Below are 20,326 nucleotides of genomic sequence, written 5' to 3' on the forward strand. Positions count from 1 at the left end.
ACCATAAAACACACGTGCTAACACTCAACCTTGTCTTTTCGGTGACTTGCCTTTCACATATATTATGTGTAATAGTAGATACATACAATTTCTAGCCATAAAATAACAAATTCTGGAATTTTGAAATAAAGGATTTATATGCTTTGGGTTTAGAATAATGTATGCATCTGAAAATAATATCAACTCGTCCCTCATATTCCTTCTAAGACCTTATCTTTTTCTGGTTCTGTATGATTACCATATACAGTTGAAGTCAGAAGTTTACATACACCTTAGCCAAATACATTTAAACTCAGTTTTTCACAATTCCTGACATTTAATCATAGAAAACATTCCCTGTCTTAGGTCAGTTAGGATCACTACTTTATTTTAAGAATGTGAAATGTCAGAATAATAGTAGAGAGAATGATTTATTTCAGCTTTTATTTCTTTCATCACATTCCCAGTGGGTCAGAAGTTTACATACACTTTGTTAGTGTTTGGTAGTACTGCCTTTAAATTGTTTAACTTGGGTCAAATGTTTTGGGTATCCTTCCACAAGCTTCTCACAATAAGTTGCTGGAATTTTGGCCCATTCCTCCAGACAGAACTGGTGTAACCGAGTCAGGTTTGTAAGGCCTCCTTGCTCACACACGCTTTTTCAGTTCTGCCCACAAATCTTCTATCGGATTGAGGTCAGGGCTTTGTGATGGCCACTCCAATACCTTGACTTTGTTGTCTTTAAGCCATTTTGCCACAACATTGGAGGTATGCGTGTGGTCATTGTCCATTTGGAAGACCCATTTGCGACCAAGCTTTAACTTCCTGGCTGATGTCTTGAGATGTTGCTTCAATATATCCACATAATTTTCCTTCCTCATGATGACATCTATTTTGTGAAGTGCAGCAGTCCCTCCTGCAGCAAAGCACCCCCACAACATGATGCTGCCACCCCCATGCTTCACGGTTGGGATGGTGTTCTTTGGCTTGCAAGCCTCACACTTTTTCCTCCAAACATAATGATGGTCATTATGGCCAAACAGTTCAATTTTTGTTTCATCAGACCAGAGGACATTTCTCCAGAAAGTAAGATCTTTGTCCCCATGTGCACTTGCAAACTGTAGTCTGGCTATTTATGGTGGTTTTGTAGCAGTGGCTTCTTCCTTGCTGAGCGGCCTTTCAGGTTATGTCGATATAGGACTCATTTTACTGTGGATATAGATACTTGTCTACCTGTTTCCTCCAGCATCTTCACAAGGTCCTTTGCTGTTGTTCTGAGATTGATTTGCACTTTTCGCTCCAAACTACGTTCATCTCTAGGAGACAGAATGCGTCTCCTTCCTGAGCGGTGTGATGGCTGCGTGGTCCCATGGTGTTTATACTTGTGTACTATTGTTTGTACAGATGAACGTTGTACCTTCAGGCGTTGGAAATTGCTCCCAAGGATGAACCAGACTTGTGGATGTCTACAATTATTTCTCTGAGGTATTGGCCGATTTCTTTTGATTTTCCCATGTTGTCAAGCAAAGAGGCACTGAGTTTGAAGGTGGGCCTTAAAATACATCCACAGGTACACCTCCAATTCAGTACACCTACTATCAGAGGCTAATTGGCTAATTGTCTAAAGGCTTGAAATCATTTTCTGGAATTTTCCAAGCTGCTTAAAGGCACAGTTAACTTAGTGTATGTAAACTTCTGACCCACTGGAATTGTGATCTAGTCAATTAAAAGTGAAACAATCTGTCTATAAACAATTGTTGGGAAAATTACTCAAGTCATGCACAAAGTAGATGTTCTTAATGACTTTCCAAAACTATAGTTTGCTAATATTAAATCTGTGGAGTAGTTAAAAAATGTGTTTTAATGACTTCAACCTAAGTAAAATGTAAACTTCTGACTTCAACTGTATCATGGTATGTTTCGTTTTCTCAGACACCTGTCAATTATGTGGATTTTGATTCATGTCACTGATGCAAATCTTTTGATTGCTTTCACCAAACAGACTCGTTTAGATTCTCGGACAGAAAGAGCAGTACTTATTAAAAGATTAAAAGAAATGGGTGACACCACATTTAATTTACAGAGCCTGCTTAAAAATTAATGAGGGGAAGGAAAAGCAAACAATGCTATTTTGAAATATCTTAAAGCAACTGGGTTGGACAAGAGAATTTAATGGCGTGCATGGTTTAATGTAATTAATATATATATAATATATGTACAGTGTTGGTGAGTAACGGAATATATGTAACGGGATTACGTATTTAAAATACAAAATATAAGTAACTGTATTCCACTACAGTTACAATTTAAATCATTGGTAATTAGAATACAGTTACATTCAAAAAGTATTTAGATTACTGAAGAGATTACTTTGCATTTTATTGTCATTTGTTTCATTTAATATTTAGTCCTTTCAGATGGAAAACATTTATACATATAAATGATGCGATCCAAAGTGCATTTGAACAGCAGTGAAACACTTTCTTATGATGTGTTACATTCATACGAGCAGACAGAGAAGTAAGTTTGAAGTAAGTTTGGAGCAGAAGAAATAGAAATAAACCTTGTGTAAATTGTCAGCTTTACGCTACGCTAAAATGCTATTTCTAGCCATTTTACATTCACATGTTACCAGACATGATCATATTTTTTTATCAAGAAAATTCACGTTAGATCATAATTTCTTTTTTCTAGTAAGACCTTTGATATTAGGGCAAAAATCGTATTCTTGATAATAATTTTTGTATTGTTTTCCTATAAAAATATCTAAAAATCCTTAAAACAAGATCAATTTGATTTATCTTGTTTTAGAAACAACACTTCATAAGATATTTTGGTTTTTCAGAGAATGTATTTATAACGTGTATTTTGTCTTACTGTACTGGCAGAGTTTTTATAGTCAAAACAAGTGAAAAAATCTACCAGTGCTGAAGAAGTAATCCAAAGTATTTAGAATACATTACTGACCTTGAGTAATGTAACAGAATACGTTACAAATTACATTTTACAGCATGTACTCTGTAATCTGTAGTGGAAAACATTTCAAAAGTAACCCTCCCAACTCTGAATATATTTATATATATAATATATATAATAATATATAATTATTTGTATCTATTTATTTTTGGTCCTATCAGTTTTTGTTCCCACACTCCAGTCCAGGTGGTGGCGGTAATGCACCAAAGTTGGTTTACCAACCGCCAATAAACAGTAGAAGAAGAAGCAGAAGAAGACCAGTACCACGTGTTCGTACACATGTGTGAGGGATGGCGAACTGGACGGAGGAGGACGGATCTACAAAACCAGTCACAAACTCCGCAGATGTGTCCACCAAGGCGCAGATATCAGGTGGAGATGCCGCGGTGGTTCCGTGTCTGATCCCGTCGTTCGCGTACGCGGTGAAGCTGCTGGACTCGCGTTACTCGTGTCTAGTTCTGGACACTCAGCGCAAACACATCGCGCTGCCGCCCGTGTACCTGCGCAAGAAACGCACCGGAATTCAGGAAGAACTCAACGCCGAACTGCTCAAATACTCCAGCAGGTAAAACAACAGACAACTAAGAAAATACCATGGTACAGTGATGGTAATACTACGTTGCTACTTTGGCTCATTGTGGCATTTATATGGTCTTCCCAAAATACCATGGTATTACCTCTAAGGTCAAGTCTAAAACCACAGTACGTTAACCTGTCCAAAGAAACAAACAAGAAGTATAATGGTACTGAATAATAACTTTATTCACATGCAATGTTATTTTCATTGTACTCTACTAATATCATGTATTGCCATTGTACCATACCTAAATAACATTGCAATACCATAGTACTATGATATTTACCATGGTGCTGAATTAATACCATATTTTCACTGTACTCTGAATATCGTGGTTGACTCCAGAATACCATGTTACTGCCATTGTATCAATTATCACAATGGTAATATATCACAGTACTTTTCTGTGTTGCATGCCTTTGGGTGTTAGTGTTGCTACTTAATGGAAGTCAGTGGTATTTATTTATATGGTACTGCATTATAAAGTTTTAGAGTTCATGAAACTATGACAACGCCATGGTGTACTATCAGTCTAGTGGTTTCATAAATGTCAGACATGTGCTATTTGATGAAGTCAGTTGAATCTATTTAATTTATAATCAACTTTTGAGTGAATTAGAATAGAGGCATCACTTGGTTATGGTGCACTAGATTTGTAGACTCGCATACAGTTTACTTTACTCGATCTGTATACTGTTTAGTGTTTTGCTCAAGCACTCGGGTGAAAGAACACATACTGTGAAATCAGTTCATGGGTTACACCTTGACCTTTGAGTTTGTCATGTTTCTTTTTGTCCTTCTAGTTACAGGTCAAATGTAAAATGTACGAAAAACAAAAAGTTTTTTACACTTATATTCAAAATACACTTATATTGAAGATACATTCTCTTAAAGTAAGTCTAAATATCACATATGTTGCTTCTCAAGTAAATGTATCTTGTTTTAAGGATTTTTAGACAATTTTAAATGGAAAACAAGACAAAAACACGATAAAAATAGGATTTTGTTTTTTTGCAATGAGTTTCTTTACTGAATTAAATTTAATAAAAAGTATTTGATTTTTAAAGATGATTCTGTCCTCTTTATTGTTAGTAAGCACGTTTAATACAACCTTTTAAGTCGGGGCACAAGCTGAATAATCAGTTAAGAGTTAATGATTAATCGTTGCAATAATCGCAGAATAATCATTCTAATAATTATTAATCGATTATCAAAATAATCATTAGTTGCAGCCCTAATTAGGGATGCACCAATATACATTTTTGGCTGATACTTTTTTTTTAATTTTGTCATCAGATTTTACTTTAGAATTATGCTTTTAAAAATGTTCAAATATGTTAAATTCAAGCTCTTTATTGTAAGTACAACAAAATGATTGTCCTCCACTGGCTGTTGCATAAATTTAGAAAAGAGAGTAGAGATTAGACATAAATAAAAGTACAGAAAATATTGAATCTAGGAAATATCTAAATATACAGGAATGCAGAAAAATACAAATATACAACAAATAATAATAAGCCTGAAGGTGCTTGAAATGACTGGATCAGATGTGCAAAATATTGTAGTCATAGTGAATGAGGAAGGGCAGAATATTGTTGCGCAAGCAAGTCTATGGAGGAGTATGATGCAGATGTAGATGCAATGTACGATGGTGTGCAGAGTGTTCACGGTGGAATAGAGGTATACAATAAATAAGTTAACATGAAGGTGCACAAAATGAGTAGACCAGATAAAAATATTTTAGTCATAAATGTATGAGGCAGTGCAGATTATTGTTGTGCCAAAACAAGTCTTTGGGTGTGTGAATGATGCCCATGTAGATCAAATGTACAGTGGTGTGCAAAATGTTCACAGTATTGTGCAAAGATGTCATCAGCAGTAGTGCGATATAACAGTTCAAGGATGACATTCCGTTAGGGAGGTTATGTTTTGGGATCGCAGGGCAGCCGGGGGGAACAGAGGAATGAGAGTTCAGCCGGGAGACAGCTCTGGGGAAAAAACTGTTCCTTAGCCTGGTGGTGTGTGTGCTTTGATGAGTCTGTACCGCCTTCCAGAAGGCAGGAGGATGAGCAAACCATAGCCTGGATGGCTGAGGTCCTGGATGATCCACAGTGCTCTGGTCTGGCAGCACATGCTGTTTAGGTCTTCAACGAGCATACAGAACATCACCAATTCAAAGTTTATATGTGGAGGCCAATGAACCTTCCTTGGAAATCATACGCCTAAAGCTGGCCCTACAATATGCAACCAAACTGAAAACAAATAAAGGAAATCCAACCTATCCAGCAGTTTTCTCAACTCAACATTCAATACTATATGAAAGAAAACCAAGTTACATTCGTCCATTTGGTCTACGTATAAAAATCCATCTGGAGAATCTGAAAGTGGATTTAAACATTCTGGAGCAGACACATTTTTTGCAAAATCCACCCATGGGATCTCAAAAAGCCCCATTATTATCAGTATTCTCAACAATTCCTGGATATAAGAGCAGTGTTCCCACAACATATCCCAATATATACAGATGGATCCAAATCTGGAAATCAAGTGGCAGCAGCCTTTGCAACAAGTGAACTGTGTCAAGGCATACGCGTCCCTGACCAAAGTTCAGTTTTTACTGCAGAGGCAAATGCTTTATTACTAGCACTGAAGTTCATTGAGACCATTAATTCCAAATCATGTCTGGAAGCATTGGAGTCTATAAAAACCGACCACCCAACAATTGTGAAGTTTTTAAACCAATTGTCATCTCTGGAATCAAAGAATTTTAGTATTATTTTCTGCTGGGTACGTGGTCACTCAGGAATCTCTGGTAATGAACAAGTAGACAGAGCTGCCTAAGAAGCATTATCCTCAGAACCAGTAAAATGCTCTATTCCGATCACACACCTAAAACCAACATTAAACGTATACACTAAAAACAAATGGCAGTCGGAATGGGATCAGTGTTTAAACAACAAATTACGGGAAATAAATCCTGTTGTTGGGACAAGACACATATTCCCTTTTAATAATCGTTGGGATCAAGTCACTTGCACTCGATGCCGGATAGGTCACGCAAGGCTCACACACCAATTTTTACTATCTGGAGAAAATTCACCAAAGTGCCCATCCTGTCAGAACCCACTATCCATTAAACATGTCTTACTGGACTGTAACGCTTCTACACACTTGAGGAACCTGTATTATTCTGTTGACACTTTTGAAAAGCTTTTTAACCAAGTAAATCCAAATGTAGTTTTAAGGTTTTTAGAAAAAATGAATCTTAAACACCTTTTTTAGTTTTGCTCTTGAATAACTAAACTGGCTCCCGCCATGAATATAGCCATTGAAGCTGGCATGGTGTTAAAAAGTAAAGAAAGAAGAAAAAAAGGTCTTCAACGGCTGGTAGCTGGGTGCCAATGATGTGTTGTGCAGTCTTGACAACACGCTGAAGGCTTTTGCGGTCTACTGAGGTGCAACTATCATACCAGACAGTGATGTAGTATGTCAGGATGTTTTCAACTGTACATCTGTAGTGGTTTTCCAACAGTCAGCAGGGGAGGTGGAGTTTTTTGAGACTTCTAAGAAAATAAAGGCACTGATGTGCCTTTTTAACCAGTGTAGAGGTGTTGAGGGTCCACGTGAGGTCCTCTGTGATGTGAATGCCAAGGAACTTGAAACTTCTGACACTTTCCACTTCGACCCCACTGATGTGTATGGGGGAGTGGTCTGTGGCTCTGTGCTTTCTGAAGTCCACAATGAGTTCTTTCGTGATCTTTGTGTTGAGGGTCAGGTTGTTCACAGCGCACCATTGCACGATATTTTGTACCTCTTCCCAGTATCATTGTTGGTAATCAGTCCGATCACTGTTGTGTCGTCTGTAAATTTAATGACTGCGTTCCTTTATCGGTGTGCGGTCATAAACGGCGTTACAATAAATCAATCAACACAGGTAGATTTTTTGCCCATTACGCTGATTTTGCGTTGCATGTAAACAGCTTTACCGGCATTCTTACCGGCTTATCCAATATGCACATATTGTGTATGCATCTTCACGGTTTGATGTCAAAAGCAAAGAATAATGCGATTATTTCAGTTGTCTTGTAAACGCGTATTTCTTGCTATGCAGATAATCAGCGGATTGGTGTGCATGTAAACGCGCTCAATATTGGGGCTTACTTTTTTGAATACAAACTAAACTTTTGTAATCTTTTTCCCTGCCAGATTTCAAATGTATTAACCCTCTTTGTTAATTTGCGTTACTAATTTTGTTTATCACCCTAAACATGCGCTGAAATTTCAATACATTTGTACAGAGATAAATGTGTCTTTTAGTGACTGCAGCAAAGACTGAGCCAAATGAACAGTCCATTGGTAGATTGTCTGATGGAGTTATTGAGTTGTCTGACTACTTCCGAAAAGACATAGTTCCATTAACCTTGTAGTTTTAGCCTTAATGGTCCTTGCTTAATAACCGCATGCTTAATAACTCCTATTTGTTTATCTTTGTTGTGTTCTTTTTCAGTCTGAAAGGCGTTCCTTTAGCTTATGATAATATCAAAGTCATTGGACAGCATGGAGATATATATGATGATCAAGGATTTATTCACATAAACATCGAGGCTTCATTTGTGATCTTCAGACCGAAGAAAGGATCTAAGCTTGTGGTATGTCTTTCTTTTTAACCAATATTTCGGTTTTCGTACAAGTTAAGCTGTATGGACAGCATTTTGCACTCGTACCTCAGGTTGTAAAAACAAACATTCACTGGTTGCCCAACTGAATACCATTGTAAGTGCATTTCTGTACACAATTATTAGGGCACCGGTATTAAAACTTTTGACCTATACCGATATTTTGCACTTTCCTTATTTTGTCATTAGATCACTGTTGTACTTAGGAATTATGCTTTAAAAAATGGACAAAGGCTATGTTCAGACTGCAGGCAAATCGGATTTTTTCTCAAATCAGATCTTTTCAGGCAGACTGTCCACACTATTAATTGCAAGTGATCAGATTTGCGCGTTCAGACATAACCAACCAATCTGCATGGGTTGCTTTGGTAATGATGTAGGCATACCCACGTGACGCTGCTTTCAAAACAGATGCGGGAAAAATGGAGGTGCATCATCTCGCTCTCCAAATAAGCACCCTGTCCAGTCGCGGTGCAGGAGGCTGGTAAATATTGTGATGTTCCGTGCTGCAGTCACTGATTTTTGACATCATCGTTATGTGTCACGTTGAGAGTGACGCAAAAGACCATTTGAAATCCGATTTGAGCAGCCAGAGCGTCCGGACTGAGACGCATCTGAAAAAATCTGATTTAAATCGCGTTTGAAACCACCTCCCGATGTGGTTTGAATCAGATTCGGAAAAATCAGATTTCATGTGGTTTTTTGCTGTCCAGACTATCAAAAACTCATCTGGATATGCAAAAAATCAGATTTTTAGTGGCAGTCTGAACATAGCCAAAGAGGTACAAAAGCTTTTTCACTGTTCTAACAATTAATAATTTCCATTGAACATGGATTGTATCTGTTGAACAAATGACAGGCAAACATTTTAAAGAGAGCCACAATGAAAGATAAATGGAAGATAAAAAGAATGGTAACATGATGATTTATATGTAAAAAGGTAATTTTGTTCTAAAACACTTTTACACTTCTGTTTTTACAGTTCAAACCAACAGAACTCACATTTGACATGTATGTACTGTATAGAACATTACATGTTCATACTATGCATATGTTGGGCAATTCCATGGAAATGCCAACCATATCATGGAAAAATAAGCCGTTTAAATTCTGTATTGTAGAGATATAATGGATAATGCCATCTAGAACGCTACAGGGCGCCGCATGCTCACACAGCGCTGACTGAAGCACTGAATGCATAAACGCAGCCTTTTAAGGTTTAGTAATCACACAAGGCTATATTGCGATTTCAGTCTTAATTCAATTAATCAAGCAGCATTAATGGATATCATACTGATATGATCAGGAGTCAAAATCTGCTAGTTTCAAGCATTTTTAATGGTTTACCTCATCATGAAGCCTATAGGTAAGTGCCGCTTTCACAACTGTCACGTCCGTTTATGGCGGTTTTTCTGCATTAATGTGAGAATGTGAAAAATAAATATTACATGTTCTTAGGAGAGCCAACCCTTCTACTTATTATTATTTTTGGATTGTGCATTTGAATTCACAGAGTTTTAACAGTGAGTTTCTAATTAATTATAAATAAACCATCGTTTTTTTTATATCAGCGTTTTCATGCATATAACCGTTACGCCGATGATTTTAATTTGGTCAATAAGTGGCAGATAAATATTGGCAGACGATACATTGGTGCATCACTAACAATTATGTTTTTGCAAACTGAGGTGCACTTTTTTTGGTCATTTCATACTCTGTGTACGATTACAGAAGAATTCTTAAATTTGCGTCTGTGGTCTCAATATGTTGTTTTCTGTGTCTCTCAGGGTGTAATTAATAAAATCGGAGTGGGTCATGTAGGATGTCTTGTTCATGGATGCTTTAACGCATCAGTAGTGAAGCCCAGTCTGCTGACCCCAGAGCAGTGGAGGGACTCTGTACTGCGTTTTGGAGGTAGTCTGGAGTTTGAGGTCTTCCAACTGGACGCTGATGCTGCAGGTGTGCTGCTTATCAGAGGAAGGCTGGAGAAATCCAGGTATGTGTTAAAGACAATGACAGGCATAAAGTTCTAGAGAATTCATGTTTTGTTCAAGGAATATTTACTCACCTATGTTGTTCCGAACAGGTATGAATTTCTTCCGTTAAAAACAAACAGTGAATTTTTGAAGAATATACCAAGTCATTGTGAATAAAACTGTCTCTCATGTTAAAGCAAGAATTTGCGTGTGTTTTTTGTTTTTTTTAATTGTTTTTTGCTGCAGTGTTAGTTTCACATACAACCGCTATGAAAAAATAAGTAGCAGGGCTCCAGACATACAGTCTTGCAGTAATTATAACATAACTGAAAAGTAGAGATGTACTGTATTTCTGATAAATGGTCACGCTTGATCACAGTAGTTTAATTAGCTTCTTATTTAAATTCTGGTAAAATGCTCCTCCGTTGATGTTCTAAATGCAATAAATGAACCGAACTATTGAGCATCTACATTTGAGATGTTGTTTATGAGTAGCGCTCAAATATGAAAATAGCCGTGAACACTGAGGGCTGAAAATAGCCGCGACTAGGCTTGGGATCGATGTCTTTTTTACGCATCGATAATCAGAAGATTTTCCCAATGATTAACAATATATATATATATATATATTATTATTATTTATTTTTTTTTTTCTCCCAGATATAAGTAGGGCTGCTCGTTGCACAATATTCTGTCACTGAATTTCGAATTAAGTATTAATCAATTAATGACTTATCACTTCATTCGAAATTCAGTGACAATTCTTCTAAAAATCTTCATTTGAGTTCAGCAGAAGAAAGAAAGTCATACACATCTGTGATGACTTGAGGGTGAGTAAATGATGAGAGAATTTAAATTTTTGGGTGAACTATCCTTTAAAGGGCTCTTGTCAGATCTGGATGAATTTGACAATAAGAAGAGAGGTTTTGAAACCTTTCTAGTAATTATTATGGCGAAAATGTGAACAGTGTCCCACAGGCATATTATATATAATGCTGAAATATAAACCAAAGCAAGATCATGTTTTATTAATGCCTACTTTTGCTATTTCATAGCTTTTATAGTCCTGCATGGATTCTTAGTGTAGTTACAGTTTTCAGTGTCGAAAGAATTTAGATCATTAGTTCTGTACACAGTACCGCTGCTCCCTAAACGCAGAGTACGCAGTCTGCGTAGGGCACCACGCACAGAAATGCTGTCTGTTCACGCTCCAGTTGTCAATAACACGTTCGGCAGAGCAAAAGGCATTTACACTAACGTGGATGTTTACATGGACTTATACAGTTAATCAGCCCGAAGTAGCTGCGAAAGTTGCCAGTACCCCCGCGAGGGCACGGGGTAAATGCATAAATACTGCTTGCGGGACAAAGTGCACTGATATATTTATGCAGATTTTAAAATGTACACTTAAAAACTGATGTCACAGGAGCCCATATTTACAGAATCACCTTGAAAATGACCATCACATTACACAGAATAATTTTCCCAAAATGTAAACAATCTGTTTATTATCAATAGGCTCGAAACATGTAGATTAATAACGCTAATTTTAGACGGGAAAAAATCTTTTCTAGACTAAAGGCGCTCTGGAACCACGATGAATTGTCCTGTCACAAACCTTGCCATATCAGACACATGAAGATTGTTTCTGCTTCATTTTCATTTTCTGCAGTGTATTTTAGCGAAAGATGCTCACTGTATTTCTCCACTACGGTCTACTGTCGTAAAAATAACCACGTCTGCAGCTCTACTATCCGGCGCTTCACGTCAAGGGCCGGTGGAGAGAGAGGCAACGTGTGCGAAGCGTGAAAAGGCATTAATAAAGCGTGTTCGTTGCTAGGGAAAAATATTCAAGGATATAGCGCTGAAAGATTAGTGCTATCTACCCCCGGAGTGCTTGCGGTGTACACCGTTCCATTGTTTTGCCATGCTGCTTTCCTAAAGTGTAGAAACGGTGAGATGGGACAACCGTTGTCATGATGTCTCACGGTCCGGGTCTGAATTCTGAACCACTGATTTTTTTTCCATCCAGACCGTGAGACATCATGACAACAGTTGCCCCATCTCAATGCTAATTGGTGACTGCTGGCATAGAGTATTGTGATGTTTATTGCAACTTCAGTATCTGCATTCTCACCTTTTGAAAACAGCTTGTCCTCTCAGTGTTGCGTCTTTCTCTTGCTGCTTTCCTCTTGCCCACGAATACAGAGTACAGTGTTGATTGGCCATTTACTCGTGACATGCGTATAACCAATCCGATAATACTTTGGGTGGGACATTGAGCCAGATTACAAGCAGTAACCTTTCAGAGAGAGGCGGATTCAGAGCCAGTGGAGCGTATTTTAAATTGTATCGGCAATCAGTTCAGACAAAATAATGTTCCGATAATTAGAAAAATTATGAACATCAGATCCGATTATCGGGTGTTTGACTGTAACCAGAGAAGTCTCCTAGCAACCAAATTGATAAAAAAATTCTGCAACACTAGCATTCGTGCTACAGGTGTACGATTACGAAAAGAGAGTATAATGTACCATGTTTTATAAACCTGTTTCTGCATGTGTTTGTTAAACAAGCTTTAATATCATGTAATGTAGGAACTTTGACTCATTTATTGATATTACTTAAAGTGAATGTTTATCACTTACTTTGTACATCTCCCTGAGTGCCGACATGTTTGTTTGACGTCACAAACCTGCATCTCGGCAAGTTGAAAATTTCTGCACGAGTTTCCCAGTTGGAATTCCGACTTCAAGTGGCGTTCCATTGCACTTTTCCTTGTAGGAAGTTAAAAAAAATCTGACTTTCCTCGTTGAATGGAACTCTGCATAAGTGGCTGCAGCTTGTCCTTTGTGTGTGTGGGTGGGTTTAAGTGGTTTACTAGGACTTTTTTTAAGTTACAAACTGGTAATTATGAGGGTATTATGCTAATAAATGTGGTATATGAGGACATTTCTAGTGTCCCCATAATTGAAATCGCTTAAACATACTAAACAATGTTTTATTGAAAATGTAAAAATGCAGAAAGTTTTTTGTGAGGGTTAGGTTTAGGGGTAGGGTTAGGGGATAGAATCTACAGTTCGTACAGTATAAAAATCATTATGTCTATGGAGAGTCCTCATAAGGATAGCTGCACCAACGTGTGTGTGTGTGTGAGTGAGATCGTCCTCTTGTGGTCTGCCAACGCTATTACACCAGACTGTTAAACGGCCAACTGAGTGAATTGGAAAGCATGCCAGTTTGGCTTCTAATTTAAATGTCGACTAATTTTAATATATCGATGCCTCAAAAATGTATTGATAAAATAAAGTGCCGATCAGTAATCGATATATCACCAGCCTGCACGTGCTATGTGTCACTAAAATGCACTGCGCATGCATACTGTATATTTACTTAATAAATGCAGAGTTTTGCAATTCACAAAGCTATCGCATGTCTTTAAGTGGCTTTGAATAAAATGCACGAGTCGTATTGACTACTTAAATGGTTCTTTTATGGCTCTTTTAAGGAGCTTAACAGTAAAGAACATGACTAACACACAGTAGGCTATCGGGCTTGGGCTCGTCGGACCGATAAGACAGTCGCACACCGGACAAGAAGCATCGCGTCTAGGACACGGCACAGGTATCAAACACAAGGCATGTCGACGCGGTTCAGGTGGCAGACAGTATACACAAAAGTTTCCAAGCTTTTTCACCTTCTTCAAGAATGAACAAGGCTAGAGTAAACAATATATGTCCACTGATAATGATTTGGGTCGAATTTAATGGAAAATATGCAAGTTGCGCTCTGTGGCACGGCAGAAATTTGAACAGCCTCCGGAGTCGTAGGCCGGTGTCTGCTTGCGGCGGTGTGCGTACATCAATAGAAAACAATTGTTTTGAATTTTAGAACGCGGCATGTCGTCCGCCAGATGCGTCTGGTGTGCGACCCGCTGTGCCCGATCCGGCTAAAAACATCAGTATCGGAGCTGATACTGATCCAGGTATTGGATCGGGGTATCCCTATTTTAAATTGATTTTCAATTTTGTGTGAAACACTCAGCAACATGTTAACAAGATTTCCTTCAGTGTGCCTGTATATTGTGCTGTGTTTTTATAATTATTTCCAATTTTACGTTTGACCACCTCTACGTGTCATGTAAAAAATCTAACTGTGGTTGGTCACTTGTCACTTAGATATTTTTGTCTAAGTGGCGGTTCTTGACCAAAGTAAGCCGCAGTGTGGACCGGAATTTATGCTGATAGTCAGAAGTTTGGCACATTTATCCAAACGTTTGCAGATGATTTTTCCTTTTTACTAATGCTTTTATTTTTATTTACTTTCAGGGTGCAGGAGCTTGTGGCCCAAACTGAACAAAATGAAGCCCTTAAAGAACCGACAACAGAATCAGAAACCACAGAAGATACAAATGACAATCCAAAGCCCAAGAAGAAGAAAAAGAAAGACAAACGCGAAAAGGAGTCTGCTGTGGAGGTGTCTATAAACGACAGCAACTTGCAGGAAACATCTGAAAACCATGAAACGAACGTGGACACAATGGAGGTGGACTCCAATTCAAATGGACATCACAAAGAGAAAAAGAAAAAGAAGAAGAAAGACAAAAGAAAAGAGTCAGATGAGAGATTACCCTCCGATCTTCTAGCGAGTGACTCCAGCGGGTATATCAGTGATAAGACCAGCAGGAAGAGACGGGCGCCTGGGAGCGAAGAAACCCTCCAGGACTCCTCTGAAATGCCTGTTGCTAAAAAGAAAAAAAGGGACAAATGATTTTCTTTCAGAAATAAGAGGGTTTAATAAACTTTTAACAGTGATCTGAAAGAGGCTTGAATGTCAGTAAGATACTAAAGGGTATGTGTGATTTATATTTACAGAACATAATAAATGCTGCCTTTTTAACAAGTCTGGAAAACTTGTAATGCTTCTTTTTACCTGAAGAGGGCAGTATGTATTCAAATTTCTCTGCACTGTTAAACTCAAAATCCTAAAACGTTCTCAATTTCCCTTTATTATAAAAGTCTTGATTCTAGTGTTGTAAAAGGAAAGCTCATCAAATGAGATTTTAGAATCACAACTATCTATTTTATTATTATTATGGACATACAGGTGCACTTTCCTGTTCTGCCAGTATTTTCTATTTTTACACATGCACAGAACATGGTAAATACCAGTAAAATTAACCTTAAAATAACATATATAGTAAACCTATAGCTTATTATCGTAATATTAATAGACTATGAATATTAATACTTATAATGATGTTCAGTGCAAACAAATAACATAACGGTCGACCTATTAAACATGAATGTAGGTGAGAGAGGTCTAATATTAGTGTTGAATTAAGCTTTTACATGTACGGTAAAACTTTATAGCTTTATTAATTTAAAAATTCACGCAATGATTCTGTATACTTTCTGTCAAGCAAACTCTCCGTCCTAAACCGATGCAGCTCCTATCGCTATTACGAGTGAAGATGAAGTAATGCTTGTTTGCAGTCATTAAAACTTAGGACGTACTCACACTAGGCCCGGTTGCCTTGTACCATGCCCAAGCATGATTGTCCCCACTCCCCCGCTGGCCTTCACTCACATTGCATTTAACGTTCTGGGCCTGAGCACGTTTACGTCATTATGATGTGACTTTTTGTTTTGAAGAAAACAGGAAGCGCTCTCGCAGAGCACAGTGGAGTCCATCGTTGTAATGTTACTTACTTTGTGACTTATTTTGAGTTGTGTGGGGCACGGTGACACGCGGCCTTCTCACATACCTAATTGTCGGCAGCATCGTACCACTGGGATTTACCATTTTGTCCGAGTTGCCAGATTAATGGAGAGCATCCCGGTACCTTCAGATTCTGAATCCGCAGTTTATTCAGCTTGTCACGTCATTGCTCAGTGGTTCTTTGATATCCACGAGCACGAAGATAGTTGTGAATTCTACCACATATCTCGTAGTTCTTGTGTGTTCTATCCAGTTTTTCCTGTATACTCTCGTCTGCCCAAAAAGACTAGGAAAGCTTCAGTCCCAGACGGTGTTTCACCTGCCTGTCTGAAAGTCTGCGCTGACCAACTGGCCCCCATCTTCACACAGATCTTCAATAGATCACTGGAGCAGTGTGAAGTTCCCTGCTGCTTTAAACGCTCCACCATCATTCCGGTCCCTAAAAAAATAAAAAATCACAGGATTTAATGACTACAGACCTGTCGCTCTCACGTCTGTGGTCATGAAGTCGTTTGAGAGACTGGTTTTGGCCTACCTGAAGGTCATCACTGGACCCCTGCTAGACCCCCTTCAGTTTGCTTACCAAGCCAACAGGTCTGTGGATGATGATGCCAACATGGGACTTCATTATATCCTGCAACACCTCGACAGACCTGGGACTTATACAAGGATCCTATTTGTTGACTTCAGTTCAGCCTTCAATACCATCATGCCTGATCTTCTCTCAACCAAACTGACCCAGCTCTTCGTGCCCACCCCAATCTGTCGATGGATCACCAGCTTTCTGACAGATAGGCAGCAGCTAGTGAGACTGGGGAAACTCACATCCGGGACGCTCACTATTAGCACTGGTGCGTCTCAGGGATGCGTTCTCTCTCCACTGCTCTTCTCCCTGTACACAAATGACTGCACTGTAAAGGACCCCTCTGTTAAGCTCCTGAAGTTTGTAGACAATACCACGGTCATCTGCCTCCTCCGCAAAGGTGACGAGTTTGCATAAAGACAGGAGGTTGAACGGCTGGCTGGTGTGGTCACAACAACCTTGAGCTGAACATGCTCAACAGTGGAGATGATAGTGGACTTCAGGAGAAATCCCCCCACACTCCACCTTCTAACCATCCTGAACAGCACTGTGGCAGCAGTGGAGTCATTCAGGTTCCTGGGCTCTACCATCTCTCAGGAGCTGAAGTGGGACACCCATATAGATGCCATTGTGAAAAAGTCTCAGCAGAGGTTGTACTTCACCAGCTGAGGAAGTACAACCTGCCACAGGAGCTGCTGACTCAGTTCTACTCGGCCGTCATTGAGTCTGTCCTGTGTACATCTATAACTATCTGGTTTGGTTCAGCCACCAAATCAGACAGAAGGAAACTACAACGGACAGTCCGGTCTGCTGAGAGGATTATTGGTGCCCCCCTGCTCACCCTCCAAGACCTGTACATCTCCAGAGTGAGGAAACATGCAGGTAGAATCACTCTGGCCCCATACACTCTGCCCACTCCCTCTTTGAACTGTTGCCCACTGGCCGCGCTAGAGAGCACTGAGCGCCAGGACATCCAGGCACAAGAACAGTTTTTACCCTCAGGCCATTTTCCATATGAACAATTAAACTGCCTTCAGGACTCCCCCTTAGTGCAATAAGGTAAATAAATATCTCACGTACGTATGTAAATTCACTCATATTTAATTCAATAACTGTACATACCCCTACCTTGCACATATATTACCACTTGCACATGTACATGCGCCATTCTGTGTTATATGTCCTACTATTTGTATGTCTATTTATACTCTTACCTTGTTTTATATTGTGTCTCACTGTAATGTTCTGTGTGCACTTGTTTCTCCTATCACCCAAAAAAATTCCTTGTGTACGTGAGAACACTTGGCAATAAAGCTCATTCTCATTCTGTACTTTTATGTCGCTTGTTTACAATGAAAATAGCTACCCAGCCTGCCTGACAGCTTTCCAAAGATGCCCGCAGAGTGGACTTGCTTACCTTGAATGGGACTTTGAAATATTAACCAATCACGACCAAGTACACTGATAAACAAGTGCATGTGACTGCGCACCGTTGCCGCAGGAACCTAGAAAAGAGGCCAATGTGAAAGCCCAAACGCAACGTGTTGCGCACGCCTCGCTCAAGGAGTATGTGTGAGTCCAGCGTAATATGCCATGGGTTCCCTCGGGAATTTCACTATGGGTTTTAGGATTGGGGATTTTCAATTTATGAGTAAAATCTGACTTGACACTTGGATGTTTTGTTCTACAAAATAAATGACACCCAGTTGTACCTCAAACGTGAATTTTGAAGCTGCCGTGCTTAAAAAAAATCTGTTGCTAACAAGTAGCTAAATAAGGACTACAGCTCCCTCAAGCATGTGAGCAACGTAAAACCGTTTTAGTTCTTATCTAGCAACTTGTTAGCAAAATAAAAAACAGCGGCTTCCAAATTCACGTTGAGGGTGTGACTACATGTAATTAACTCTATAGTTGTACTGTTCAAAATGAAGTCATTTTAACACTTTCTGTTTGGAACAGACTTCATGTATCCACTAAAAATCACGTTGGGACGAATGAGTTAAGTCTTCGCAAAAATGGCTAAGTATTCGAAGTTTGTTGGATTTGTTTGCTGATACCATGTGTGCAGTCAGTGTGATTCATGTAATGTTCTGGACTGCCAGGAATCGATCCTGAAGACATTGAGGTGTGTGGGAATGCTCTCCTCCTCTGTGAGTAAGTGTGCGTAAGGGGAACAGTTTATGAACATCAGTACAGTAAATCAAAGAGTTTTACTGAAAGATCAGTTCTTCAGCCAGAGCGGCCCATCAAATACACTGTGTGGTTTTCTTTTATCACGCGGGAGTCGGCTGACGTCACATTAAGACCACTTCACACCCTATGTTGCCATGTGCTCTAACTATAACCGACTTCACAGTTTTTATTTTTTATTACTATTATTATTTTTCCTTAATTCCCATATAAATATGGGCATACTCGTTGAGTTTTGGGGGGAATACTTTCTGAATACAGTAGCATATTTGGGTTTTCAATAGTGGTTGGCCCCTGCAGCACATTACTGACCGATCACTAAAAGCAGTTGTCATATTCTACTGTTTGTGACACTATACAAAATGTTATTGTTAATTACCGTAATAGTAATCAGCGTATCGCTGTGCATTGTCTATCAAAAATCAGCGCATTAAAAAATGACAGCGCAAGAAACCGTGTTTACATATATATGAAATCATCAGGTTATTCTCTGCTTTTGTCATCAAAACATAAACAGGCATGCACACAACATTGCACACATTGGATAAGCCAGTTAAAATGCTGGTAAAGGTGTTTAAATTCAATGCAAATTCAGGGTATTAGGATCTACCTGTGCCGATTGTTTTTTGTTTAAATCATCTGACTTTACTCCAATAAAGAAATTCAGAAAGTTTTGTGCAAAACAAAGTTTATTTATGCAATCCTGCTCTGTGGCACTAGTTGTGTAGAAATTACACACTTCAGCTTTAAATAACATGTTACAACAAGGTTTTTATTAACATTAGTGAACTATATTAGTTAACATGAACTAACAACAAACAATACTCTTACAGCATTTATTAATGTTAATATCAACATGTACTGATGCATTTTTCAAATTAAAAGTTTTATGTTCACATTAGTTAATGCATTATGAATTAGCATAAACTAACAATGAAAAAATTTGTAAATTAACAGTAACCATATATATTACCATTTTTATCAATGCTGTGAAAACATTTGTTCAAACGTTCATTGTTTGTGATACCTAATGCATTTACTAATGTCAATGAATAAAACCTTATAAAGTGTTAACAGACATTTACATGACTTTACACGCTGTCGCCTAATTAAGCATAATTGATACGTGCATGTAAACTTGCATGGTTTTAATGTTTTTCATTGCTGTTCAGTTAAATTAAGCAATTCTCCTTATCCATAATTAATAAACAATACACTCATGCAAAAAACTGGGGTCACTTATTTTAGTGCGTCAAGTTAAACCAGGTTGCTTGTTTCTCTTGCAAAATCTGGCATCCTCAATTATGTATGTATGAGGAAGAAAACTAAAACCTGGAGGCATTTCAGTTGCAAGTCAGTTGGGATTAGGTGTAGACTAATACATTTTGCTTTTCTTTTGCCCCTTTTGTTTGAAAAGACTTAGTGAGTCTTTTTCACAGCTTCAGGGGAGTTTGGATCCAGGAGCCCCGTGGGATGTGTTGGGTCGGATCGTGGCCAGCATGGCTCATAGTTTGAATTGTTCTCACTTAGTTTTTCAATTGCTGGGAGTGCTGCGATACGGTGTGGGGGTGAGAACGTGACATTTTGTCGGTTTTATTAGGCTGCTCTTCTGATAAGTGGCCCTCATGCTCATGAGGTGAATTATGTC

The 20,326-nt window shown here is 38.6% G+C and overlaps 1 protein-coding gene across 1 annotated transcript; it reads left to right on the plus strand.

Annotated features, from left to right (window-relative positions):
* Positions 1–3,201: 3,201 nt before the first annotated feature.
* Positions 3,202–19,776, plus strand: polr1f (RNA polymerase I subunit F). The gene is made up of 4 exons (XM_051671289.1): positions 3,202–3,520; positions 8,040–8,181; positions 9,996–10,204; positions 14,513–19,776. Exons 1-4 carry the CDS (start codon positions 3,246–3,248, stop codon positions 14,952–14,954), a joined length of 1,068 nt encoding a protein of 355 aa, XP_051527249.1. The 5' UTR covers positions 3,202–3,245; the 3' UTR covers positions 14,955–19,776.
* Positions 19,777–20,326: the final 550 nt, after the last annotated feature.

Source organism: Myxocyprinus asiaticus, chromosome 34, assembly GCF_019703515.2.
Source record: "Myxocyprinus asiaticus isolate MX2 ecotype Aquarium Trade chromosome 34, UBuf_Myxa_2, whole genome shotgun sequence".
NCBI lineage: Eukaryota > Metazoa > Chordata > Actinopteri > Cypriniformes > Catostomidae > Myxocyprinus > Myxocyprinus asiaticus.

Coding starts and splice junctions, on each gene's coding strand:
- polr1f (XM_051671289.1), top strand. CDS start 3,246: ATGGCGAACTGGACGGAGGAGGACGGATCTACAAAACCAGTCACAAAC. Junction 8,182..9,995: donor AGAAAGGATCTAAGCTTGTG/GTATGTCTTTCT, acceptor TGTGTCTCTCAG/GGTGTAATTAATAAAATCGG. Junction 10,205..14,512: donor GGAAGGCTGGAGAAATCCAG/GTATGTGTTAAA, acceptor ATTTACTTTCAG/GGTGCAGGAGCTTGTGGCCC.